The sequence below is a fragment of the Panicum hallii genome, chromosome 7, assembly GCF_002211085.1.
Source record: "Panicum hallii strain FIL2 chromosome 7, PHallii_v3.1, whole genome shotgun sequence".
Classification (NCBI taxonomy): Eukaryota; Viridiplantae; Streptophyta; class Magnoliopsida; order Poales; family Poaceae; genus Panicum; species Panicum hallii.
Window position 1 is genome coordinate 42,377,318 of NC_038048.1, and position 26,446 is coordinate 42,403,763.

At 47.5% G+C, this 26,446-nt stretch overlaps 3 protein-coding genes across 4 annotated transcripts; all 3 read left to right on the forward strand.

Moving 5' to 3' along the window:
- The first annotated feature begins 596 nt into the window (after positions 1–596).
- On the forward strand, positions 597–4,521 carry LOC112901740 (polyprenol reductase 1-like). Of its 2 annotated transcripts, none has more exons than XM_025970710.1 (8): positions 597–652; positions 700–906; positions 1,675–2,035; positions 2,567–2,801; positions 3,039–3,134; positions 3,528–3,599; positions 3,712–4,199; positions 4,307–4,521. In XM_025970710.1, exons 3-7 carry the CDS (start codon positions 1,776–1,778, stop codon positions 3,814–3,816), a joined length of 768 nt encoding a protein of 255 aa, XP_025826495.1. In that variant the 5' UTR covers positions 597–652; positions 700–906; positions 1,675–1,775; the 3' UTR covers positions 3,817–4,199; positions 4,307–4,521. The 2 variants fall into 2 exon arrangements, with proteins under 2 accessions (XP_025826495.1, XP_025826494.1); XM_025970709.1 differs by having other exon boundaries at positions 1,680–2,035.
- A 5,073-nt stretch (positions 4,522–9,594) lies between these two features.
- Positions 9,595–13,695, forward strand: LOC112900812 (probable inactive leucine-rich repeat receptor kinase XIAO). The gene has a single exon (XM_025969606.1). The coding sequence runs from the start codon at positions 9,595–9,597 to the stop codon at positions 13,075–13,077; it is 3,483 nt and encodes a 1,160-aa protein (XP_025825391.1). The 3' UTR covers positions 13,078–13,695.
- A 5,168-nt stretch (positions 13,696–18,863) lies between these two features.
- Positions 18,864–24,524, forward strand: LOC112901695 (ubiquitin fusion degradation protein 1 homolog). The gene is made up of 10 exons (XM_025970656.1): positions 18,864–19,123; positions 19,823–19,858; positions 20,501–20,578; positions 20,686–20,710; positions 20,805–20,837; positions 20,954–21,075; positions 21,168–21,298; positions 21,411–21,637; positions 22,175–22,431; positions 24,219–24,524. Exons 2-10 carry the CDS (start codon positions 19,856–19,858, stop codon positions 24,303–24,305), a joined length of 963 nt encoding a protein of 320 aa, XP_025826441.1. The 5' UTR covers positions 18,864–19,123; positions 19,823–19,855; the 3' UTR covers positions 24,306–24,524.
- Positions 24,525–26,446: the final 1,922 nt, after the last annotated feature.

Genomic DNA, 26,446 nt, shown 5'->3' on the forward strand with positions numbered 1-26,446 from the left:
GACCTGTAGTGAAATGACCTGCCTGCTGATGATGGTGTCACATAGCTACAAATATAATTGCCGAGCGACTCAACCGTAAGGGCACCCAAAGTGGTTGGCAGTGCACTTTCCTTTTTCTCAATTAGAAAACATGGGTGCTACCATAAGATCCTATGAGATCTCACTTCTGGATCCCATTAAAACCTAGGTCGTCCGTATACACTGCTCATGCAAACCTGCTGCGGACGACGTGACCAAGCTGGATTCGTCCAGCTTCCACTCCCATCTATTCGCCGTGACACGTGCAGCGCGAAGAAAGCGAAACGCCACTCTGTGCTGCGGTGTGCACCAAGCAGCCGCGTAGCGTTTCCAGCGAGCTCCGACTTGTTACTTATCCGATGATGGAACATGAGATGGTGGATCAAGCGTCCGATGGCAGTTTTCAGCTAGGTTTGGACGCAGTTAATACATCACGAACGCCTTCCAGGCCCGTTTCTAGAAGGAACCGATCTTAAAATGCGCTGAACCTCCCCGCCGGAAACGCACCAGAGTTGCGTGCGTGCGTCCTCCGGATTCGCTTGCCTCCTCCCCACTCCAAGCACAAACCCAAACCACCCCCCCCCCCCCCCCCTCCGGACGCACGGGTCTCTGCCTCCGCCGCGCCGCGCCGCGTCGCCGCCTACGGAGCCCCCGCCTGCGCGCGCGCGCGCGCCAGCGCGGGGCGGCGTTCGAATGGAGACGGGAGGCGGGCCCGCGCTCCAGCCCCTCCTCTGCCTCACCTGGGTCGCCGCCATCCTCCCCATCGCCGCCGCCGCGCTGCCGATCCCCGCGGCCGCCGGCGGGCGCCTCCTCCACCAGCTGCTCTGCGCCATCTCCTCCCGCGGCAAGACCGCCAGGGCATCCTCCGCGTCCTCGTCCTCCAAGGCGGTAAGATTGCTGGCGGTTCACGTTTCGCCTCGTGTTCACTTTGATTTCCTACCGGTTATAGATTGGTTTAGAAACATAGACAGAAGCGTGGTTGGTTAATCGTGGTTTAGTTTAAACTCTAGAAGCTATTTCGCCGTGTGGACAAATAAGGTTCTTCTGAAGTTCAGATAACCTTGTTACGGTGCTGGAATGGAAATTTTCGGGGTAGTCAGAAATCACGGGGGCTCATGCACGTTTGGTTAGAGGTGGTGCCTTTGACCTGTAAATTACCATGCCCCTACTTCTACAGAGCAGCTTTGTTGCAGGATAGCAGATCAAATCTGGTACAACTTCGAGCTGATGTAGATTGCTTTGACTATATTTGGTGGTGTTGGCTTGTAAAATTACTGAGCTCCTATTGCTAGAACGTGACTGTTATAGGATATTACTGTAAAACTGATAAAATTTGACCCAATGTGGTTTAGTTTTGAGAAGTTTTTGTATTCTACAATATGTGATCTGTTAATTAGCGATTGCACTTAAGACCTGGGCTCCAAAAGCATGGTTATTAGCATCTGTTAACTAGCAATTCGACTTTATGTTAATTTTGAGGTATATTTACGATAGTTTGACTATATTCAAGCCACATGCCGAATGAGTTCCATGACAAAAAAAACATACGGCATATTATCAACAGTGAAATTTAACAACAGTTTTTCTTGAGCAGTTTATTTTGAACGCCAAATTTTTGCTACTTGGAAAATCAAACTTACAAATCTTCTCCAAAAGTGCAGAGGTTCACCGTTCCGCAAAAATTCTTCTTGCATTTTTACGTGGTGGGTGTGGTTGTGACGACAACCTTGCTACTTGCAATATGGTTCTATGCATACATGAAAATGACACCATTGGTGCCGGAGCCATCGAGTTACTCCACAATTGCTAGCCATCTTGTTGGAAGTTCCAGTTCATTCTCTTTGGCAAGTTTCTGGTCATCACGCCCCAGGGAACACAAGTATCGTGTCTGGCGGACTGTATTTGTACTTATATTGATGGAAATTCAGGTTCTGAGACGCCTGTATGAGACCGAACATGTGTTCCACTACAGCCCTTCGGCTCGGATGCACATCATGGGATATCTGTTGGGTCTTTTGTAAGTTTCATCATGCCTCTTTGTTTAACTTTCTCCATTTTCTTGATTTATATCACATAAATCTTGCTAAGGCATGCCAACTTGACGACATATTCCTTCATTTTGTTCCTGTCATGCTTTGTCATTAATTCACATGCCTGTGCTAAAAGATCTTGTTATGAAAGCTGTTCTTTACATTGCGGCAGCTTGTGCAATGTTATCCAGAAAACACACAAGTAAACAGGATGAATCAGCAGTACAATGCTTAACAGATGAATTAGCCTTGACCCGATATAACCAAATGGCAAATAAAATGACCTAACGCATTGCTGCTAATCGCAACTCATACGGGTCAAGATCTATTGTTGGCTTTCTTTTCAGTAATACTTGATGTTATCAACCTTGTTGTAATGGTGACATTGCTTAGAGGATTACACAAACCGTGGCAAAGTTAGTTAAGGATTTCTTTGATTAAGTCTCATCGCACTGGCCTTTCTTTTTTATTGCATTGGACTTTTGAAATGACAAACTGTTCGTCTTTTTTCCTGCCAGCTACTATGTGGCTGCTCCTTTATCACTTGCTAGTTCTTCTCTTCCTGAAGCAATACAGTATCTTCGATATCAAATAGCTGAGTTCATAGTAAAGGGTCGAGCAAGGATGCCGGACCTAGTAATTGACCCGTCACATCTTTTGAAGCCTCTTCTAAAGTTGGGGTGGTGCCAGTGGATTGGTGCTGTTATTTTCATATGGGGGTCGCTCCATCAGATCCGCTGCCATGCAATTCTTGTACGTATTCACTTCTGTCACATGTAGAACCCTAATATACTGCTATTTTTTTTGTTGCAAATCTGAACAATATAAGCAGTGGATATGTAGAAAATATGCCAATGTTGAAACTGCAAACAATAATTGTTTAGCGTAAAGATGAAAGTTATTAGATATTAATAACAAAGTACAAACTTCTGTAGGAGAATTTTGCGGAGTTATTTATGCTTTGGATTTCATTGTTTCTTTTTTTTACAGGGATCATTGCGTGAACACAAAGATTCTGATGAATATGTAATTCCATGCGGTGACTGGTTTAGTCAGGTGTCTTGCCCCCATTACCTTGCTGAACTAGTGAGTTCCTACTCCCTTCATTAATATTCAGAATGTTGTACATAGTGATGAATATGGAAAATCCCATCAAATTGCTAAAATAATGGTGCCAAGTGAATATGCACGCTCCTCGCCAATCTGATTCTGCTGCAGTAAAGATTTCTCTTTAGGAGTGCCATACAAGGAAATGCTCACATTTTGATACAACTTAAAGATGATAAAAACACAGTATTATCTTAGGAACACAATTTATTTCACCATTTTCAAATATCTAAATGATGTTGGTGTCAAACATTTTTCTATTCTTGCTTCTATCCAAATAGTGCACTGAGCTATTTTTTTAGATTAAAGTGCACTGAGCTATGGGTTTGAAATCAGTATGTTATTAACATTTGGTGTTATTTTGGTATATAGGTAATATATTTGGGCATGCTGATAGCTAGTGGTGGATCAGACATTTCGGTGTGGTTCCTGTACCTTTTTGTGGTAGGCTTCTCTGTGACATTTTTCAGTGTCTTTCATTACAGTGTCCTTTGCAGCAGTACAAACTCAGTGTCTTTCATTACAGCAACCTGAACTGACAATCCTTTTTGTGCAGATAGCAAACTTGTCCTTTGCAGCAGTACAAACTCATAAATGGTATGTTCAGAAATTTGAAGATTACCCTCGCTCTCGCTACGCAATCATTCCATTTGTATGCTAGATGTCTCTAGGAAATGCCAAAAACATGTTCTGTTTGTTTTCTGCAGCTTGCACAAGTCCGACGTGCAACACTTATTCATGTAAATGTGACAGTGTAGAAATTGAAGTACTGTATTGTTACTTAAGTAGCTTCGATCACTCTGATTGTACTTATAATGATATTTGTGTATGTAGATTAAAATACACAGATATATGATGTGCAGTATTATTGGTTAACATTTTTTAGCATTGCAAATAAAGTTCTTCCAGAATCAAAGACTTCTCAAGTTGTGACTGTCTAGCTGAGAGTTAGACAAATGATATTATTGTTCATCATCATCGCTCTAAATACTTTGCTAGATCCTTGGCCTTTCATGCCCATCAACGAGACTTGTTTGATCTTAGGTAAGTTCTGTATGGTGCTCGAATCTCTGCTAAGAAGGCCTTCCATTGTTGTTAATCCAGAAATTCTATATCAGAGGTTGCTCATTTTTTTTTGTTATTTACTGCAGAGTGTATCGCTTAGCAAGAATAGAGATGGATATTGATTCAAGATAAACTGGAATGGCATTAGGCCGAAAGGATAGTCATCTACCTAACTAATTTTTAATGATAATGGGTGGGTACTTCAGTGGGATCATCCAATGTTAGGGGAGCCTTGTTGATAATATTTGTGTAAAGAATCACCACAATTTGCTGGTATTATTTAAGAGTTGGCAATGATTCATCAGACTGTGAGATATCAGGTTTCATAGTAGCTATTAAATTGGAAATAACTGTAGAAACTAGCACTAGTCATTGGACAGTTATGTTGGCAAACGCAGTTAAAATCGTAGGCTGATCCTATGCTCATGATCATGCTTTCTTCATACAGAAATCCTTTCGGCACCTTGCATTAGCCACTGGCACCTCTGGGAAGAGAGACCTGAGGCTATATGCAGAACTCTGGAGAAACTTTAATTTCTGAAGATTCTCGAGTGCGATGAGTCCTATGATGTCACCAAACTACTTAGCCCTTCCATTTATTCCCCATTTTTAACTTTTAACCTCTATATAAGTACACTCATGAGCCACAGTAATCAGGTCACTATCCTCTTCAAAGTACTGGATGGTGACAAAAGCATTAAGCAAAGGCTATGCCTTTGGCACCGGCAAAAGAAGCCATTCTCTGATGAAAGTGAGGCAGTGAGCAAACTGCCACCAACCTACAGCACTCATTCTTCTCACCTGGGCCGGAATCTTTGGCAGTTTGGTCAGAAAGCACTTCCAGGGATCCGCGAGAGGGGACACGCTCCTTGTCTTTGCCCGGCTAATCCTCCCGCCCGGGACATGTGTTCGCCCACATCGCCTGCATTGGGTCTCTTTCAGGTCTTGTTTAGTGCAGTCCTTAGCATAATTCTGGTTCTTTTTTGCCCGGGTCCGGGGACGCCCTGAAACTGGACGGCATCATGGCGTGTGCCGCTAGGCCACTAGCCCGGCTGCTCGATCCACCCGGCGAGCAGACACCATGAGAGCTCCCCTTTCGCTTCAGGTGGTGGGGGCTGCCTGGGCATGATCATACATCGAAAGAAGAAACCTCACCTGGCGCCGTTTTATCGGCGAGCTGCTAGCGCCTGTTCGTTTGCGTAGGGCACTCGGCGCTTTGTTTACAGGAGCCTGGTGGAGTGACGTTGCTGGGAGTTGGTACCTGAAATTCATGGATGGAACTGAAAGGGAATTGTATGAGGACGTGGGGAGATAGCGAAATGTGGCCGTGGACACTGGACAGCCACCTGAATTTCATGAGCAGAGGTATAAAGGAATCTGATGATTCAGCTCGGCCGAATTCAGCGGGATGTGCCGCCCAGGTCTCCATCGCAAACCCATTTACTATAGATAGTGCCTTGGAAGGCGGGAAGAAGAAACGAGTGTTGAGCACTCCGATGCGTAGGGACGAAACTGTCCGTACGCAGTTCAGTCCCGATTGGATTTTTGCGTGCCGCCCGTGTAGACAAACCCTGAAACCTATACCAACTCCCTTCTGTTCTTCATTGAAAATAAAAGGTGTTAGCATTTGACTCGGAGAAGTGCTTGATGGGTACGACAGTTGATGGCTATGCATGTGCGAACAGGCCTAGTCATGGCCGGCCATGCCACCACGGGCGCTAGTCTTCATCCTCAGCGTGTCGCCAAATGACGACCCAAATGCCACCAAAACCTCTTCTTTTCAGGAAAGCGACCATTACTTTCTTTTCCCGCTCGTTTGCGTTTCGTCTGCGGATTTTGGAAGGTAGCCGGCTCTTCCGAAATGAATGGGCACGCGAGGCGTCCACCTGGAGGGTGTGAGACCGATCCGGCCCGGAGGTTCCGATGGCGTGAGCTCTGTTATGCTTGCGTGCGTGCAAACACGCGTGTCCGTCCGCAGCTTCACATTTATTGTTGTTCTCCGGAAGGGATTAGAGATCAGTACAGGAGCACGTCGAGATGGCGTATCACTGTCGTGAACTAGCTCATCAATCATGAGTCCGATCATGACCTCACCATCATTGCTGACCCCGGATTAGCTCCTATCTGCAAGCTACAATTTCGTAGAAACTTTGTAGGAATATTGCTGGTATTCTGCAAAACCCTTTAGGATTGTTCAGTTAATTTCCTCCTCAGTAGTAAGGGAATTAACCCCCTCCAATCCGGGATCAACATAGGAATTTCAGGTGATGCCCTGTCCAGCTTTGGCGCACTTGGAACTAGCACTCCAGCACCATGCTCCAGTAGTTCAGTACTACCGGATAGCGCAGTATGGGGTGGCAACTCTCCACTCCATGGAACAAGGGCTGGTGGAGAGCAGTAATGTTCCGGGGAGGGCGCGTTGAAGCTTGCCAATCTTTCAAGAACCACAGGCCCCATTCAGGCACGCTGCAGTTTTTACCGAAATGGTCTCGCATGCAGAGAGGGGCGGGGAGGACCGCCGGAGCGGAGCACCCGGCACGGCGACGATTGAGCAGTAAAGCTGACACGGCTTTGCTGGTGCTGGTGCTCCAGTGACCAGTGTCAGCCGAAACAGTGGCAGGTCGCGCCCCATATGGCCGTTTGATGAATTATTGGAGCAGGAAATCGTCTGGTTCCTGCAGGCGTCGTGCCCGTGCTGTGAGCGTGTGGTGCTAGGCCAAGCCGGCAAGACGCCGGTACTGGCAAGTGGCAATTACTGTACCCTTTTTTACCATGCATACCCCAAATTCACCGTTGCGTTTCTCACCTCGAGCAGGGAGTTCGTTGCCTCGTGGGGTGAAAAAAACAACTTGGCCATTACTGCTAGCATGGAATAGTCTCGAGTGTAGTAAAACGGGGTCTCGAAACCAACCTGTGTGGCCGCGCACTCCGATTAAAATTTAGCTCCGAAGCATCGTAGGCAACCTACGCAATCTCCTCGCGAAAGATCCGGGCGAAAAGAAGGATGGATTTTGCTCGCAAGACGCTCCCCGCCGTCCTACGGTGGCGCGCACATGCGCTGACTGGAAGGCCGTTAAGCTTGGCTTCTGACGATCTCATCTCGCCGTAACGGGATAGGCAGGGCGATAGTATTCTACTGCTCCCGTGCTGCGCTACTTAGGCCCGTTTGGATCTGGAGTGTCCATCGTATCAAAAAATCTTGTTTCCGTTTATAAATTTTTTTCCATAGATGTGTGCTAATTCGCGAGACGAATTAATAAATCTAATTAATCTATGATTTGCAGCAGTAATGCTACAGTAACTATCCGCTAATTATAAATTAATATACTCGTTAGATTCGTCTCGCGAATTACTCTAAACATTCTGCATTTAGTTCATAATTAGATTTTATTTAATATTTCTAAATGATAAAATTTTTATGATACAGTTAAAGATTAGCGCTCCGAAACCTAACATCCAGTGCTCAGGCCGAGCTGCACGGCATGGTTCCACCAGATTACGCCATGTGCCTTCATAACTTTGGGAGTCTGATGCGGCTGGTAGAATCGGGTGGGTCCAGTCGGGGGAGATTTGGGAGCGTACTGCAACGGCAGTAGCAGTACTACCTGCAAGCAGCGGAGCACGCCATTCCATCTGCTGCTCGCTACTACTCCGACGAAAAAAAAAATGGGGGCCCCCAGAAAAAAAGGGGTCAAATCTGAAGCATGGGGGCGACGGATTTGACGCGCGCACGGAATGGGAGGAACCCGTATTGTATCGCGCTGCGTAAACTGTAAAGCGTGTGCTGACATCATCACGGTCTATGCTCCGTGCTCGTGTCAGCTCCAGATCTGGTGGTGGTAGAACACAAGAGAAAATTTGGCTGTTCACTTGTTCATCTCTGCCCATCCAGGTATGCATCTGGGTCTAATGGTTGCTTCAGCCGTTGGGCTCTCTGGTGGAGCCACGGCCGCCAAGCCAGCATTTTCACTGCCAGAGCTGAAGCTGGCAACAGGGGGTCAGGAGCATGGTGCTCTGAGGCGAAAGTCGCGGACGGTTGGCATCTGGCGATTCATTGCTGAATTGATACGGCGGCGGGGTATGTGACAAAGCCTGGCCGGTTCAGCAGGGCGTACTGTTCACGGCTTCCATATTGAAGCATCACGACAGGTACCATTTCAGTGTTACTCTTCTGCGACTACTCCCGTTGTTGTCTCCGGCTCTCCGTGCCATTCAAACGCTGGCGGAGAAAACCCGCATAAACTCAGAAAAGGACGCATGGAAAAGAACACAAGCCGAAAAATGGCATAAAAGCGCCGTTCTTTTTTTCTCACTTTAAAAACGTTGCGTGTTATTTACTGTAAAAACAAAAGACTGTTCTGTTTGAATCCCTCCGCTACATGACCTTTTCCTCCTCGAGATGAAAGTGAAACCACGGTTCGAAAGAGTCCGGTAAATGCAGTCCCATCGCAATCAGTCTCTCTCCGCCCCGCGGATAGAGCTGTCCATCACCAAGATTGACAGTTTCCGGTTCAAAAAAATACCTGGACAATTATTCACACGCACTGTTCCAGACATCATCCTGCATGCATATACACGAAGGCTTGGCAGCAACGATGGATCTGCATGGACGGCAACTGGCAAGCCACGGCAAGGCAACATTGGGCAGGCAGGCACGAAGCAGAAGCAGCATGCCTGTGCAGTGCGAGTGCCCAGGGAGCACACAGCCTACGTGGCTCGGCGAGCCCAGTCAACAGTCAACACCAGCTGCAGCTTAAACCCAGGCTCCTAAACACCCAGCTAGACCTCACTAATCTTCCTCCTCCGACCCGTGCGGCGCAGACACGCCGGCCCCACCCGCAGGCGTCGCTGACACCGCGCCTCCAGCTTTCCCGCGGGCCCGGCTCGTCGGCGTCCGCGGCGCCGGCCACGCTCCGTCAGCGTCCGTCCCCAGTAAAAAGGGCCTTCACTGTGACAGCCTGTCCCTCGCACTAAAAGCGAGTTTAACGTTAACGTAGCACTAGCCACTAGCACAGTAGTCTCTCTCTCTCCTCTCTCAAATGGCGTTAAAGCTGGAGGAGAGAGAGAGGCGGGGGGAAGAAAACAAAAAAGGCTGCCCAGAAAACGCACACCGGAGTAAAAAACGGCCTCGAACGCCACCCAAACCCGTCCAAAACCTCTCGACCAAACCCCTCCTTTTTCTCGCTCTCCTCTCTCCCTCGTCTTCCGCCCTGCAAGCGCGAACGCTCTCCTCTCTCTCGCTCCCACCCCTCCAGCACTCCCCGTCCCCTCCATGAGAGCCTAGACGCCGCCGAGGCCGCCAAAGTTGACAAGACCGCGAGAAAAGGGGGCGGGACTTCTCTCTCCGCCCTACACTCCCTCCCGGGCGCCCGCGATGCCGCCGTCGCGGTCGCTGTTCCTGTTGCTCATGCTCGCGCTGGCCTCGGCGCTGGCGCAGCCGCCCCCTGCACCGCCGGTGGCGCGGACGGCCGCGGTACGGGCGGAGATCGACGCGCTCCTCGCGTTCCGCCGCGGGGTGCGCGACCCCTACGGCGCCATGTCCGGGTGGGACGCGGCGTCGCCCTCGGCGCCCTGCTCCTGGCGCGGCGTCGCGTGCGCGCCCGGCGGCGGCGGCCGCGTCGTCGAGCTGCAGCTCCCGCGGCTCCGCCTCTCGGGCCCCATTTCGCCGGAGCTAGGCTCGCTGCAGTACCTCGAGCGGCTCAGCCTCCGCTCCAACGACCTCTCCGGCGCCATCCCGGCGACGCTGGCCCGCGTCACCTCGCTCCGCGCCGTCTTCCTCCAGTCCAACTCGCTCTCCGGCCCCATTCCCCAGTCCTTCCTCGCCAACCTCACCAACCTCGATACCTTCGACGTGTCCGGCAACCTCCTGTCCGGTCCCGTCCCCGCTTCGTTTCCCCCCACCTTGAAATACCTCGACCTCTCCTCCAATGCCTTCTCCGGCACCATCCCGGCAAGCATTAGCGCCTCGGCGCCGAGCCTCCAGTTCCTGAACCTATCCTTCAACCGGCTCCGGGGCACCGTGCCGGCGTCGCTGGGCGCCTTGCAGAACCTGCATTACCTCTGGCTCGACGGGAACCTCCTCGAGGGGACCATCCCTGCGGCGCTAGCCAACTGCTCGGCGCTGCTCCACCTCAGCCTGCAGGGGAACTCGCTCCGCGGCATCCTGCCGTCCGCGGTCGCCGCGATACCCACGCTGCAGATTCTCTCAGTGTCGCGGAACCAGCTCACCGGCGCCATCCCGGCGGCGGCGTTCGGCGGCCAGGGGAACTCGTCGCTGCGCATCGTGCAGCTCGGCGGCAACGAGTTCTCCCAGGTGGACGTGCCGGGAGGGCTCGCCTCGGATCTCCAGGTGGTGGACCTGGGTGGCAACAAGCTGGGTGGTCCGTTCCCGACCTGGCTCACCGGGGCTTGGGGACTGACGCTGCTCGACCTCTCCGGCAATGCGCTCACCGGCGAGTTGCCGCCGGTGGTCGGGCAGCTCACCGCACTGCTGGAGCTGCGCCTTGGCGGCAATGCTTTCACTGGCGCCGTGCCTGCGGAGATTGGCAGATGCGGCGCACTCCAGGTGCTTGATCTCGAGGGCAACCACTTCTCCGGCGAGATGCCATCAGCTCTTGGCGGTCTCCCGAGGCTCAGAGAGGTCTATCTCGGTGGAAACACTTTCTCCGGCCAGATTCCGACGAGCTTGGGGAATCTGTCATGGCTGGAGGCATTGTCCATACCGAGGAACAAACTCACTGGTGGCCTTTCGGGTGAGCTCTTCCAGCTGGGAAACCTGACGTTCCTGGACCTATCTGAGAACAACCTTACCGGAGAGATCCCTCCGGCCATGGGTAATCTGTCTGCTCTTCAGACTTTGAATTTGAGTGGCAATGCCTTCTCTGGCCGCATTCCATCGACCATTGGCAACCTGCAGAACCTGCGAGTTCTTGACCTCTCTGGTCAGAAGAACCTCTCTGGCAATGTCCCGGCAGAGCTTTTCGGCTTGCCGCAGCTGCAATATGTGTCATTCGCCGACAACTCATTCTCTGGGGATGTTCCTGAAGGATTCAGCAGTCTTTGGAGCCTGCGGCATCTCAACCTCTCCAGCAATTCATTCACTGGGTCGATCCCGGCAACATATGGGTACCTGCCATCGCTTCAAGTGCTGTCGGCTTCGCACAACCGCATTTCTGGGGAGCTTCCTGCTGAGCTCGCCAATTGTTCCAACCTCACTGTGCTTGAGCTCGGTGGCAACCAGCTGACTGGCTCCATCCCGAGTGACCTCTCAAGGCTTGGTGAATTGGAGGAGCTTGACCTCAGCTACAATCAGCTCTCGGGCAAGATACCACCGGAGATTTCCAACTGCTCGTCACTTGCCCTTCTCAAGCTTGATGACAATCATATTGGTGGTGACATACCAGCATCTCTTGCCAACCTCTCGAAGCTGCAGACACTTGACCTGTCGTCCAACAATCTTACAGGCAGCATCCCTGCTTCATTGGCTCAGATTCCAGGCCTTGTATCATTCAATGTGTCACACAATGAGCTTACTGGTGAGATACCGGCAATGCTCGGCTCCCGCTTTGGCTCTCCTTCAGCATATGCTTCAAACTCAGATTTGTGCGGTCCGCCATTGGAGAGCGAATGTGGTGAGTACCGGCGGCGCCGGAGACGACAGAAGGTGCAGCGCCTGGCTCTGCTAATTGGTGTGGTGGCTGCTGCCGTGCTGCTCCTTGGGCTGTTCTGCTGTTGCTGCGTGTTCAGCTTGCTGCGGTGGAGGCGCCGGTTCATTGAGAGCCGTGATGGTGTCAAGAAGAGGAGACGCAGCCCTGGACGTGGCAGCGGGTCGAGTGGCACAAGCACGGAGAATGGTGTCAGCCAGCCGAAGCTGATCATGTTCAACTCAAGGATCACCTATGCTGACACGGTTGAGGCGACGCGGCAGTTCGACGAGGAGAATGTGCTCAGCCGAGGCCGCCATGGTCTCGTGTTCAAAGCTTGTTACAGTGATGGCACCGTGCTGGCCATTTTGCGGCTTCCATCCACCTCTGCCGATGGTGCTGTGATAATTGAGGAGGGCTCATTCAGAAAAGAGGCCGAGTCTCTCGGCAAGGTGAAGCACAGGAACCTCACTGTGCTCCGTGGCTACTACGCAGGGCCGCCGCCTGATGTTCGCCTGCTGGTCTATGACTACATGCCCAACGGCAACCTTGCCACATTGCTCCAGGAAGCATCCCACCAAGACGGCCACATCCTCAACTGGCCAATGAGGCACCTCATCGCGCTTGGTGTCTCCCGCGGCCTTGCGTTCCTGCACCAGTCCGGCGTCGTGCACGGCGACGTCAAGCCACAGAACATCCTCTTCGATGCCGACTTCGAGCCGCACCTGTCTGACTTCGGCCTCGAGCCGATGGTGGTGACCGCGGGTGCCGCTGCGGCTGCCGCCGCCGCATCAACATCAGCTGCGACGCCAGTAGGCTCGCTCGGCTACGTCGCCCCCGACGCTGCTGCCGCCGGGCAGGCCACGAGGGAAGGCGACGTGTACAGCTTCGGCATCGTGCTGCTGGAGCTCCTCACCGGGCGGCGCCCCGGCATGTTCGCGGGGGAGGAGGAGGACATCGTGAAGTGGGTGAAGCGGCAGCTGCAGCGCGGCGCGGTGGCGGAGCTGCTGGAGCCGGGCCTGCTGGAGCTGGACCCGGAGTCCTCCGAATGGGAGGAGTTCCTGCTGGGCATCAAGGTCGGGCTGCTCTGCACCGCGTCCGACCCGCTGGACCGCCCGGCCATGGGCGACGTGGTGTTCATGCTGGAGGGCTGCCGCGTCGGCCCGGACATCCCGTCCTCCGCCGACCCCACCTCCCAGCCGTCGCCGGCGTAGTAGCTCCCCGGCGCCCCTTCGCCGGCACCGCCACCTGTCAGATTCAATTCAGTAGCTTGTTCCATTTTTTTCTCGCTATTAATTTCCTTAATTAGTTCAGATTAGTGCTAGTCTCAGCTAAGCCGCCGGCCGGCTTGCCCTCGTCGACGGTCAAACTGAGCCGTGGGGCGCGGAACCATTTCCCGCCATGCAAGGAGTGGAGGAGGTCGTGGCCCCGCCCATGGCGGAAGTAGCCGTTGGGCGTCCTAATCTCGTGGTTAGGGGAGGCGTCAGCACCCGGGGAACCATGTGCCGCGCACTGGTGCCCGGCACGGGCCTGATGCTCCTGCCACGCCATGCATGTCGTGGTGCTGGGCATGTGGGTTTCCCCTGCCGCGCATCGGCAACGGCTACTGATGCAGGACATGGCTGTCGCCTCCTGACCACCGATCAGTACCACGACCCTGTACTCTCTCCAGCGATTGATTTCGTGTAGGGGCCTGCTTGGCTTCCTGGGATCTTGTCTTTAATCTCGTTTCACCAAGAGCAGCAACGAAACCTTTTGTGCCATGTGCTGTACATTTGTCTGTATTTTGTTATTCCGATTGGTTCAGTGGATGGATGGATGATGCTCATGACCGTTAGCTTGTTCTGTTCTCTGCCTCTGCATAAGCATGATTACCTGATTAGTTTTTCCCGGATAATGAGGGGACCCTACTTGTTGTTTTGTCCGGATTGAATGCTTTGGAACGTTGTCCTGGCAGGTGGGCGCAATAGAATTAGGATTTCATGGCATTATTTCTGCATTACCCCACGCTTGCCGGGCAGCTGCTGCCTTGCGAGATATCTTGACCCCCCTGTACTGTACTGTACTGTACTTGGGTTGAGCCGCTAAATACTGTCCTCACATTGGGAGGAACCTCAAATCCGACGGGTGCACGGGCGCGCCCGCCCGCACGCGCTGCGTAATTCGATCCGCACCTGTTTGGTTGCTGGCAGTACGTGCGTGGATCATCAACCATCGTGGGCGTGAAAGGCGCATTGAATCTCGTCGCCTCTTTTTAGGTAGGACATGGGCATCAGAATGTGCAACAGCGGCAAGATCAATGCGGGGGTAAAAAGGGGCAATTTTTCCATTTTCCATTTGATATCTGCACGCTTGTTTCTTGAGCAGTACTCCAGTCCTACTACATGCAGCATTTCCTGTTCATGGCGTGGCGTTCCCCAAACTGAAGATCACCACTTCACCAGGGCACTCAATGGTCTGTCAGTCATGAGCCCAATGGGTGATGGCTGATAGGTCAAGCGAGAAGGGAACGACGACTGGCACGCACGACGATTCCGGTGTCTGCAAGCCAGTAGACTTGTTTTTTTGAAAGATTACCAGTAGATTTGCTTGGGGCTCGGAATGCCAACGCCACGCGGTCTTTAAAGGCGTTCCTGACGAGGGCTCGAAGCTTTCGAGGCCAGGAGGACATGGGGTGACTGCAACCTACCCATGGCATCTTGTCAACCGGATTGGCATCGCCATCACAGACAGGCGCCTCTAGCAGCGCGTAGCAGTGCGGCTTGGACGGATCCGGTAGACCCTGAAGCACCGAACAGGTAGCACGTGATGTGTAGCGGTATAAAGAAACTGAGGAAGGCCCGGCAGGCATGGCACTAGCGCTACCTACTCGCCATCAACCGGCACCCAGCAACAAGCCAAGCCAAGCCAGGAGAGGAGATCAGGAGACGCTGCATTTGCTCGCACATTTCACCGAGCAGGTAGAGCGCCAGGACAGCTGCTGCCACGAGTAGAATGTACTTGCCATGTGGCCCGGCTGAAACAACGGTCGGAGACCAGACCACAGCCAGTGCAGGGCGTAAATTTGCTCTGCAACTCTGCACAGGTAAAAAAAAATCTTGCAGTCAGGATCCGGAAAGGATGGGTGTGCTGGATTATTGGGGAGACAACGATTTATGGAACACAATCTGTGCGCAGAAGAAGTAACTTTTTTGCTGGAGTGACGTTGTGGAGCTTACTGCTCATGCTGGAGTTAGTTGGGGGCGGGCAGCACGTTTGATCTCTGCAGGAGGAGACGACGCTGGCTTTCTGAACGATTTCAGAAGTACTATACAAGTATAGATGAACCTGCTGATGATAGAATGTTGGTCCACGTGCTTTATCGTCACGGTTTTTACACCTTACTTTTATACTCTTTTCTTTTTACGCCCTGGAAATGGCAGCAGTTTTTATCAAGAGTCGGCTGCTGTGCTTGCTAGATTTCACTGTCTACTGCAATAATCAATGGGTGGATAACGAGCGGGCTCGCCGGAGCTCATTATCTTAACGAGCTAGCTCGCCTCGGCTCGCGAGCCAGCTCAAGTAGCTTGTGAGCTGAGCAATAGCAGATGCTTATCCTCTCCAGAATCCGATATGTTTCGCAGATTAAAACAAAATCATTAATTACTAATCGAGCAACATCTTGAATCCAATATAGTTTCCCCAAATTAAAGCCAAATCCTCAGATCAATAACCAGCAAGCAGCAAGAACATGAAGAGAGAGATTCAACGCTAATGGACCAATAACCAGATAGCCAGGTGACCAAAGAGATGGTGACGGAGGCGACGCTGAAGATTGGAAATTGGCTAGAGAACTATTCTCCTCTGGCTACAGCTTCTACTGATATTGTCGAACTCTAATTACTTAGGTTTCCTTTTTCTTGTGCACGTATGAAAAACTGGTCTCCCCAGTCTTGTATCGGATCGTTATTGCTTTCAATAGAAGCAGAGCATGTCTCTTTCAAAAAAAATAACCAGATAGCCAGCAATGCAAGCAGACGGAACAGGAAGCGAGAGATCCGAGATAAACCATTTCGCACCTATGTGTTCGCAAAATCCGCGCAACAAGAAGAAATAGAAAGAAGCAAGAAAGCAGAACACGAAGAGAGAGAAGGCGATAAGCCGGCCGCCGAGCTCTGCGCGTCACCCACGCGACCCCTTGCTCAGGAAACACCGCCTCGCTACGCGCGCTTGTTGCTTTTGCCTCATCAAAGACTTGATCGGGGTTGTGGTGCAATGCAACGGCATGCGTGTGGTGTTGCTCAACGGGGATGGCGTGATGGTGCTCGGCAGGAAGGAGCGAGGGACTGAGGGAGGCACGGAGTAGAAGAGCGGCGTGGCTAGCTGGCTGCAGCCTGTGGCTGCGGAGGAGGAGGAGGAGGAGGGCGGGATCGGGCCGTCCGGATCTCTGGGAGACCGAGTGGGGTTGCCGGTTAGGGTTTTTTTTTATTGGGCTTTGTTGGGCCGCATGCTGGTATCTTGAATTTGTTTCGGCCTGTTGAGCTCCTCAGCTCGTTAGCGAGCGAGCAGCTCGAACTCGCTCGTTGTAACGAGCTGAAATATTAGCTCGGCTCATTAGAATAATAGACTAACGAGCTGAAATGTTAGCTCGGTTCATTAGAATTATAGGATGAGCCGAGCCGAGCTGGTGCCGAGTGGAACGAGCTAACGAGCTACAAACTTTTCGTCCAACCTAGTAATCATGCATACTGTTATGCTTTCAGTGAGTTGAGTTAGATCGAAGGTGATTTAGGGGGTTGTTGGTAAAAAAAGCAACTACAAATGGTCTAAAAATGAAAAGATACAATGGCATGCTAATAATGTAAAAAAGAAAGAAAACAACTGGTGCTTTCATATTTTCATAAGTATCCGTATGTCTTTTATACCCATATATCTACGAGAACTATGCTTGCTTTCGTTAAGAATATTATTTAAAACATCCACCGTAGCCTTTTTTTCAACAGCTTCACGAAAGGAATCTCATTTTCCTATAAAATGAGTCCATGCTCCACCTCATGACACACTAATGTTAAAATAAACCACATTTTAAACAACTAGCCCACCACAATCTAAGATCCTATTTTTTAAGGAAAAGAAATATAGGAATCCTATAGCAATAGGTCATTTCTAATGCTAACACTACTTTCATAAATAACGTACCACTGCAATGTAAGATCGTATTTTGCTAAAAATATAATATCATACCACCCATTTATCTATGGCTTCTTATAATACCTCCACCAACAACGCGTCATTTTTTAAGTATAAGCCCGGCTCCTTAAGGAAAATAGCATCACGTCTATTAATTGCCAAATCTCATGTTTCAAAATCGGATTCTTTGCATTTCGAAACCACATTAAGCTACTGGCTAATTATGCTCCGCCCTCCCTAATAAATAACTTTACCCTTTTTTCACCATAATAAATATAATAAAAAATATCATAGTTCCACTTCGATACCCAAAATAATACATTACTTAAATAATAGCGTCACCACAGTATGGTGCCCAAAATATATACCAAATGCAATAATAGACCACAGACCATAACACCTATGCGATAATAGCTAAGCGACACATTTGTCTTAACTACGTTGCTTCAAAAAGTTATACATTTGCTTACATATAATAATTGATACTCCACTTATGAACTAAATTCTATATCAACTACAATACTACGACACAAAATACAGGCCCTGCAGCGGCAAAGACGCGCACCTTTCTAGTCTTGATGTGAACTGTGTGCACTTTTAATTCTATATCCGATGAGAAGTTTAATGACCAAAATTGATAATAAATTAAGAAAATAGTCCGCTTTATAGAAATAGATAAAGATATCATTTCAAATGTTAGGAGTTAGTACTTAATAAAATTGTTTGATAAAATTTAATATAATATAACTTTATATACTTCATTTTAAGAAAACGTTCATTTTATTGCAAAGCACTATACTAAAATAGATCAATGCCACGAGATGTTCCAAATGGTGGATCATAAAATGTCAAAATTCTCAATATTTTTGATATAGTGAGTGGAAACATCATCTATTATAAGCACTAAATCAAAACATCTATCATTACTTTTCTTAGTCGCATTTAATTTCTTAAGTCACCAACTAAAATCGAGTTGGAGAATATAGATGGTTCCACTAACTTATTTATTAGATATATGTTTTGTGGATATTTTGCTCATCGAAATTTTTGCTGATTAGTATTTGTATGGAATGTTATTTTCTCACCTTATTCATTAAAATTTCATGCTTTGTGTACCTATGTAAGATTCGGATCCATAGCCAATATTAAAAACATCAGCCCAGTACGATTATGATTAGAGGAAATTCTAATTTAATTGGTACAACATATTTTATATAGCTAAATAGAGCATTATTAAAAAGATGATCAATTAATTTTATTATTTCATCTATTATATTAAAAAGAAAATATAGAAGTATATAAAAAAGAAAGAGATGTAAAGAAATAAAGTACGTCATGACCAGTTGATTTATACATGCTGATTTGTTGAGCATTCATAGTTCACCTCTATCCCTCGGTATGAGAAAGACTCTTGATGTATTTAAATTTGACTTGCTAAAAAATTAATTCAAACTAAGCTATACTAAAAATCAAACCGAGCTTGGATCTAATTTGGAGCTCGTGAGTTTCAACAATCCAAGATCGAGCTATTCGATGAAGCTTCAACAAACCCTACTACCTTTATTAAATTTCCAACTATCCGAACTTAAAATAATATAGCTGGAAGCCAGAACTTTCCGTCAGCCTGTGAGCTGCTGTGTCGCACAAGTTAAAATAGATATAAAATAAGAAAACTAAATATTCAGATATGTCTCTCTTTCTATTAATTGTCGAATTAAATCCATCGTTTATAGGTGCATCTCCTCCTCTACCGTCAACGCTGCTGCGGAGTCGGAAAAAAAGAAGTTAAGAACATCTCGGGCTCCATCGACCTTGGCTAAAAAGAAGTTAAGAACATCTCGGGCTCCATCGACCTTGGCTCGGGATGCTCCAGCTTGAGGTGGCAGGTTCGCTCGAGCTCGGCTCATTCACAGCCCTCCCGGCTCCCGCTCAGGGCTCAGGGCCTCAGGTTCACATCTCCCCCTCTCTGTTTCTCCCTTCTCTCGGACTCTCTCCCTTGCTCTTCCTTCCCTGGCGGCGACGACTGGGCGAGCGGCGGCGCCATTTGTCACGTCTTCGCCAAGCCCTTTGCCGGCGACGAGCATCCTCCAGGTATGCCCGCCCCTTCTCTTTCCTTCTGCTGTGCGAGACGGAGCACCCCAAACCTTAACAAAACTATTTGTATTCCGATCCGAATCCAGTTACAATATATTACCAACGAACTTCGATTTCGTTTGCAAAAATTATCGGTTGTACATGTGTACACCCATGTCCTATGCTGGGTCCGCCCCTGATTTCTGATACCTTATAACGCGTCACAGTAGTTCTAGGTTTTGGTTACTTGTTCCACCCATTGTCAATGATTTTTGTTCTTTCGGAGCTTGGTTGGGCTCTTTGGGCATAACTTTTCCGTATCAAATTCCTTCTGTGTTGTGATGAAATTGAAAGCAGTCATTTCAGGTGTACTTAGTGAGCTCGAATTGTGATTTGTTTGCAGAATGAACTGATTCGGTTACCCATGGTTGGTTTTGTTTCACAATTATCATTTTCCTGAACGTCATTTTACTCTGACAAGATTTTTCAACTAACAACTCATACTATCTCAAAATGTTAATTTGTGTTCATGGTCACCCTATAGCGTCGCAGAGGCTGCATTTGCACAAATGCTAGCTATCTTTATCGTGTTTATTGGTTGCATTAAGTTTGTTACACAAACCATTTTATCATGGCACCTGGTTTACATCGATGTCTACTGTATTTTTAAGTCTAGCAGTTATGTTCTTACCCCTTTATGTTATTTGTTGATGGCAGGCTGAGATAAGTTGAAGCAAAGTTCAAGGCAAAATGGTATCACAATATTTAATTCTTTATTTTCTGTCACATAATGAGTTGGCATGCAACTTATGTCTTACAGTTTGGTTGCTTGAGCAGGTGTATCAGTACATCTGCATTTACTTGTTTAAATATGGGACATTGGGATTTCCACAGTCAGATAGTTCATCTAGTCTATGATCAAAATTATGATTAATGTCTCAAAGCTAGTCCATGGGTGTAAAGCAAGCATGCGTGCCCATACTGATTCACTGGAACAAGTTTGGCATTCGGTAGATGATGCTTATTGTCTGAATTTCTGTAGTCTTAAAAGCATGTGTCTTTTGAAGTTCAGGTGTAAGTCTTTATTAATCTGACCACTTTTTATTAGAGAACTACAGGTTAAACCAAGAATTGTCAGCCCCACTTGAACTTCATATTGAACACATTATATATAGTTTCACTAGTTTCAAACTGCTATTTTGTCATATCAAGTGACTTGAATTTTCCTTGTGGTCTAGTTCATAGCATGGTTAGAGACCATCTTGAGATTCAGGCAATTGCAGTTCCTGTTGCAAACATTATTTGCATTTATTCTCCATGTGTTATCTTTGGCTTCTCTGGCTCTATTATGAAGTGGCATGTGCTTAATTAACATGATTCTTTTCATTCCTGCAGTTTTACGGTGGATATGCGTACCAAGGCAATACGTTTGAGCAAACTTACCGTTGTTATCCAGCATCCTTCTTTGATAAGGTATGCCACTCCTTTGGTCCTCTCAATTTTATCTGCTCATGACTAGCACTATGTTGTCCTTATACATGCTGAGTTGGATTTACACTTCTTCCTATTTCTTTTTTCAGCCACACCTGGAAGGTGGTGACAAAGGTAAGTGTGGGGGGCAGTTTGGCTTGTCTTTCTTTTGTTCAAGCACAGTTAATATGACATACACTTGGTATTGTATTGTTGTTGTCAAATGCAGTAATAATGCCACCATCTGCCCTTGATCGCCTGGGTAAGCTCAGTAGTTCCTTTATGCTTAGGCCTTAGATTAAATTTTGCAACCTCCTCTTGTTGACATGATTATTACATTCATAGAGTACCATTAATTGTTTGGGCTCTATGTAACAGCTTCCCTCCACATCGAGTACCCAATGCTATTTGAACTGCACAATGATGCAACTCAACGGACTTCACACTCTGGTGTTTTGGAGTTTGTGGCAGAAGAAGGCATGATCATCATGCCGTACTGGGTATTGTGCAAAAATGAACTTTCTTACTGCTATCTTCAGTTACAATTGAGAAGCCTGTCTAGACTGATTTATTCTCTGTCTTCACATTTTAGATGATGCAAAACATGCTTCTTCAAGAGGGTGACACTATCCGTGTGAAAAACGCCACCCTTCCCAAGGGTACATATGTGAAGTTGCAACCTCACACAACTGATTTTCTGGACATCTCAAATCCAAAAGCCATGTAAGTAAATCAATATTCAATAAAATTGTTCCATGCTTATGTATTAAAACCTTATTCATTCCTTTTTGGCATTTGGCATCATCATTCTCATTACTTCTGTGTAACTCTGCAGCCTGGAGAAAACTCTAAGAAATTTCTCCTGTTTAACTACGGGAGACAGCATCATGGTGGCTTACAACAACAAACAGTATTATATTGATATTGTTGAAACAAAGCCTGCTTCAGCTGTTAGCATCATTGAGACAGACTGTGAAGTGGATTTTGCTCCTCCCCTTGACTACAAAGAACCTGAGAAACCACAGCAGCCGACAGTTCCTGCCAGCAAGGCAACTGCTGAAGGTTTGTATTTAGCTTCTTTGAAAAAAATTGTAGCCTATGAATGAATTGTTAGAGGTGCTTGTTTTACAGGGTCGATCTTCTCATTCCTATTTGTAGCCTAGAATCTAGTAGTTTCCTTTCTGTTTCAGGTACTGCCATGTGGACAATCTACAACCAGAACTAGTATTTCACTATTTTGTCTATTCTGTATAAGCTTATATGCGATTAAACAAATAATAGGGAAACAATACTAGAACTGAAAGCATTAGGTACTCTTGATTGATTTCCTAATGGCGAAATTCATTTTCGATGCTTCTTTATTATATCATTATTAGAACTGCATTAAATTAGCGTTGACAATAATACTGTTGCTCTATTTCTTGCTTAAGGTATAATTTCATAATGTCAAGTTTCTTTGATTCTGAATTGTTAGCATTAGCCTGTTAACCTCTATGCTAATGTCTGTCAAATTGTTTAAGTGCATGAAACACTACCTCTGTATTGTGTTATATGGAAATTTCGTTGTTAGAAATGATCACTTACTGTTGCAACACACAGGTGGAGATACTGTAGTCGAAGATGAACCAAAATTCAAACCATTTACTGGTTCCGGAAAGCGGTTGGATGGTAAAGCCTCAAAACTACAAGCATCCGAGGTTCCATCCAGTGCACGTTCTGTTCCCTCGGATTCAAACAAAAGATCAAATGAGCAAACATCTGCACCCGCAACTTCTGGAGCTAGCAATTCCACTCGTCAGGAAACAGGAAAGCTTGTTTTTGGTTCAAGTGCAAGCAACAATAAGGAACCACAAAAGGTATTTCCTACTTCAGTGCAACCTTGCTATTTTCAATTATTCACGCTCCAGTGTATTTTAACTTTTATTTTTGGCTGTTAGCTTTGCATAAATCTTGTGGATGTGATCAACAAACTATTGATGTTAATCTTGATAGGCCAAATATCTGAAGAGCTCACCTTTTCAAGTTGAGTATAGTGTATACCCATACAGATTAAGCATGCTAAATAATTCAGTATTCATATGTGTTCAGTAACTCAAATGCATTTAAATTTTCTTATTCTCCAAGGTAGTGTTTGGATGTAGATATTGGAGCATAGACTTTGGAATTGGCATTTTAGGTATCCAATATCTGTTGTTTGCATGGTTTTGGAATTGGCATTGAAAAGTTCCTCCAATACCAAACGGTATTAAGCACACCACGCACCCTCTCCCACAATTCCACTCCCTCCCCTCCGTATTTGGATGAATCTCTCTCTCACCTATCCACCTGCACCGCCCCGCCCCTGCGCCGTAGTGCTGCGGGCCGCTCCCCTGTGCCCCCCCCCTGTGCCGGCGTGCCGCTCCCCTGAGCTGCCTCGTCCCTCCGCCTGCGGGCCGCGCGTGCCGCTTCCCGCGCTGTGCTGTGCACCGGCCCGCACCTTTGACCGCTGCTCCACGCCCCACCCCGCCCCTCTAACAACCGGCAGCTCCCGCGCCGGGCTGCCACTCCGCCAGCTGCTCCACGTGCCACCCCGCCCCTCCGACGGCCGGCTGCTCCCTATGCCTCTCCGCGCCCCGAGCTCTACCTCGGAGAGGGCGACGAAGGTGAGCTGGTGGATGGAGCTCGTTGGATTCCATCTCATAGTTTCATCTACATCCAAACAGTCACTTTGGTATTGTAACTCATTTCCAATACCAGCTTGTTTGGTATTAGACCCAATTCAATGCCAAGCCCTTAAATATCGACATCCAAACGGACCCCAAGACATTTTCCTACCGATATATGCCTGTTTTTTTAGTGAGCAGAGTTTTGATTCAATGGGATCAACATTTTTTTACCTTCTGTAAGATACACCATCTGTTTGAAATTAGTAGGTGTATTAGGATTTTATAAAAAGTCAACTTCATAAATTTTGAGGAGCAATCAGTGAAATCATATGCATGCTGAGTGTATGAAAGTTATTTCACAAGATCTTTCAATTTGACTGATTTTATAGCAATTGATGATGTATTGTAACTTGTAAGAGATGCCTAAGAGATATTGATGGTCAAAGTATACATCAAAAGACTTTTAAAATCCTAATATGCCTACTAATAATGAATTGACGGAGTAGTGGCTAGCAATAGCAGCGAGTTTTTCTGGGCGTGTCTGTATAAGAACTTTGTTATAATTATTTCAAATGCGTCATGACTTGTTTAATTGATATTTTAAGTAAGTAAGGCTCTAGATTCCAGAATTTCTGTTATGCATTTTTGCTTGTCTCCAGATTTTTCTCCTGTCCATTATAGTTTGGAGATTTGTGGTCATTGGATGGAATTTGGCAAAAGGGAAATTTAAGACAATCTAGCACTCCTTTCAGATATTATCTGTACTCTGCTTTGATGTAGATTAATTAATATACGGAATCATCTATAGTTCTATGCATACCTTTGTACATGATAATTTAATAAGTAATAGTCCTAGGCTGAACAAATTCCTTTTGGGCGTTTCTAATCTCTTTTGAGGTGCCCTTGGTTGGGTTTGACAGCATGCTCAGTTGGCAATGCATTCTCAGGATTTGATATAATATGAACAGATGCTGATTTCTGTTAAACTACTGTAACAGGCTCCTGCTAAAGAGGAGGAACCCCCGAAGAAGGACGAGCCCAAGTTCCAAGCTTTTAGTGGGAAGAGCTACTCCTTGAAACGTTAGCTGCCCATTACTAGAGTTTAGCCTTACAAATCATGTTCAGTGGTAGCTGTAGACCACTGTGTCTTACGTGTCCACCAGCATGTAGATATAATTTGAATTATGTAAATGTTTATCTTCATGGAAATATGGCCATCTTTCTATTCAAGTACAAGTATTCTAACGATATGCTGCCTGTTATCCTTCGCACTCTGTAAGTCTGTATGCAACTGTTCGAGTCTACTACTGTGAATTTTCAGTCATGATTTCTAGATAGTAACACCCTGCGAAAATCTAAAGCAAATTGTGCATGGAACGTAAGTTATCGGTCTCAATGGCAGACTAGATGGCAATGAGTGTTGGGGAGAGTTTCGTTATGTAGCTATTTGATGAACCCTGCTTGCATGCTGATTGCTGAATACTGAACTGGGCCCTGAGAGTTTCGTTATGTAGCTATTTTATGAACCCTGCTTGCATGCTGATTGCTGAATACTGAACTAAGGAGCATTATTTGTTGTGTGGAGGAGCGACGAACTGAACAAAGTTCACTCATAAGTTTACTCCAGCACCAGTTTACTCGTATCAATTTTGTACACTCATAAGTTTCAGTCTTTAAACTCAGTCACAGCAAATGGGCAGGCAACACCGTAGCTCTCCAACAACAGATGATTGGTTCCTTGACTGCAACTATTGAAACACTGACAAGTAGTGTAATGGCATAGCGTTCAGTACAGGAAACTATCATGCTTATCTCATAGCCAACAGTAACTGGGGTAATGGCGGAAGACTGGTGTCCGTCTGTCTGACTGCTTTTGTGTATGCTAAGTTACCAGTTTCTGACCTAACCAACACACACAAAAATATCCTACTCCACTACGATAAAGTAAAAAAAAAAATCCAAAACGCACAATTGTCAGTGTCGTTCTGCTCCCGATGCATAGAAGTGCGAAGTGTCTAATTTGCCACAGTGCCGACACACCCACACGGCCACATCCACGTAAAAAAGGATCGCACATCATCCCATAATCATCAACTATTCAAGTGCTCCACTGAAGGACAACAGTGCACCATCCTTTTCTTTAATAGACGAGGATAACACCACCTTTGATCTCACATCAAGCAGCAACCAGGAAATGCAACGTCTCCCTGACGTCGTCGCCGAGGCAGCATGGGTTCTGCAACGCTTGCTGCTGCTCCTGTAGCTCTGCGTCGGTCCAGTTGCCGTTGGAAGTGGCCACCGAACGAACCGACGAGTCCGCCAAAGCTAGCTCCTCGCCGCCTGTCAAAATCGGAGAAAGCGCCACACCAAGAACCGAGATCGACATGTTTGCTGGCGAAGCAACGCCGCACTATCTAGCCTGCTGCCTTTTTGGCTCGCGCGTTTGCTCGTCTTGTTTTTTTTTTCTGGGTGCACATCGTCTTTAGGTAGCACGTAGGCGTTGGGTGCTTCAAGCTTTCTTCCTCGCTCCCTCCCTTTTTCCTGGGTGCTCGTCCACTTGGGTTTCGAAATGGTGGATTACCTCCTAACTCATCATCATCTAGACTCTAGATCATGGTTTTCCTTCCTATCACATGGGCACTGCGCTGCCTGATTGATTTGATTATGATAAATTGCAATCGTGGCACGACAGTGTTTTTTCTGAGCTACCACACACGTCAGGCGAAAGGGATGCCTCTTGCCTCCTGGTCTTGTCGGAACGTCTTGTCCAGTGTACGTTGTACGTGTACAAACGTCTTGCCTACTAATAAGGACACTCTGACCACAGGACTCACAGCACGTATGTACGTACAGGTTTTGTCTCCATCCATGACGTTTGCAAATTTGCATGGCACGTACTTGACCTAGTTCATTTCGTTCCCAAGCAAGGCAGCAAGAGGTACCAGCTGTTTTCTTCGAACAGATCGATCGGCTATTTGTTGGTTGCATGGATTGGGGTTGTGCATGCATATATCAGCAGCTGACGGAATTTCTCTATGTTCACATACAGCTCCAGCAACCTACTACCTAGCTGCTGCCAGTGTATCGCTGTCGATAAGGAGAAACTTGACAACTGATGTCGCGAGGAGGCGACGCACCACAAAAAACATGGCGAACCAAACACGTAGCCAGGATCGATCGCCCCTTTCCTTTGCCCAAAAGCGATGCCCTAACAGACGACGTGCAG

Coding starts and splice junctions, on each gene's coding strand:
- LOC112901740 (XM_025970709.1), top strand. CDS start 712: ATGGAGACGGGAGGCGGGCCCGCGCTCCAGCCCCTCCTCTGCCTCACC. Junction 907..1,679: donor CGTCCTCGTCCTCCAAGGCG/GTAAGATTGCTG, acceptor CCAAAAGTGCAG/AGGTTCACCGTTCCGCAAAA. Junction 2,802..3,038: donor TCCGCTGCCATGCAATTCTT/GTACGTATTCAC, acceptor TTTTTTTTACAG/GGATCATTGCGTGAACACAA.
- LOC112900812 (XM_025969606.1), top strand. CDS start 9,595: ATGCCGCCGTCGCGGTCGCTGTTCCTGTTGCTCATGCTCGCGCTGGCC.
- LOC112901695 (XM_025970656.1), top strand. Junction 20,838..20,953: donor ATCTGCCCTTGATCGCCTGG/GTAAGCTCAGTA, acceptor TCTATGTAACAG/CTTCCCTCCACATCGAGTAC. Junction 21,076..21,167: donor TGATCATCATGCCGTACTGG/GTATTGTGCAAA, acceptor TTCACATTTTAG/ATGATGCAAAACATGCTTCT.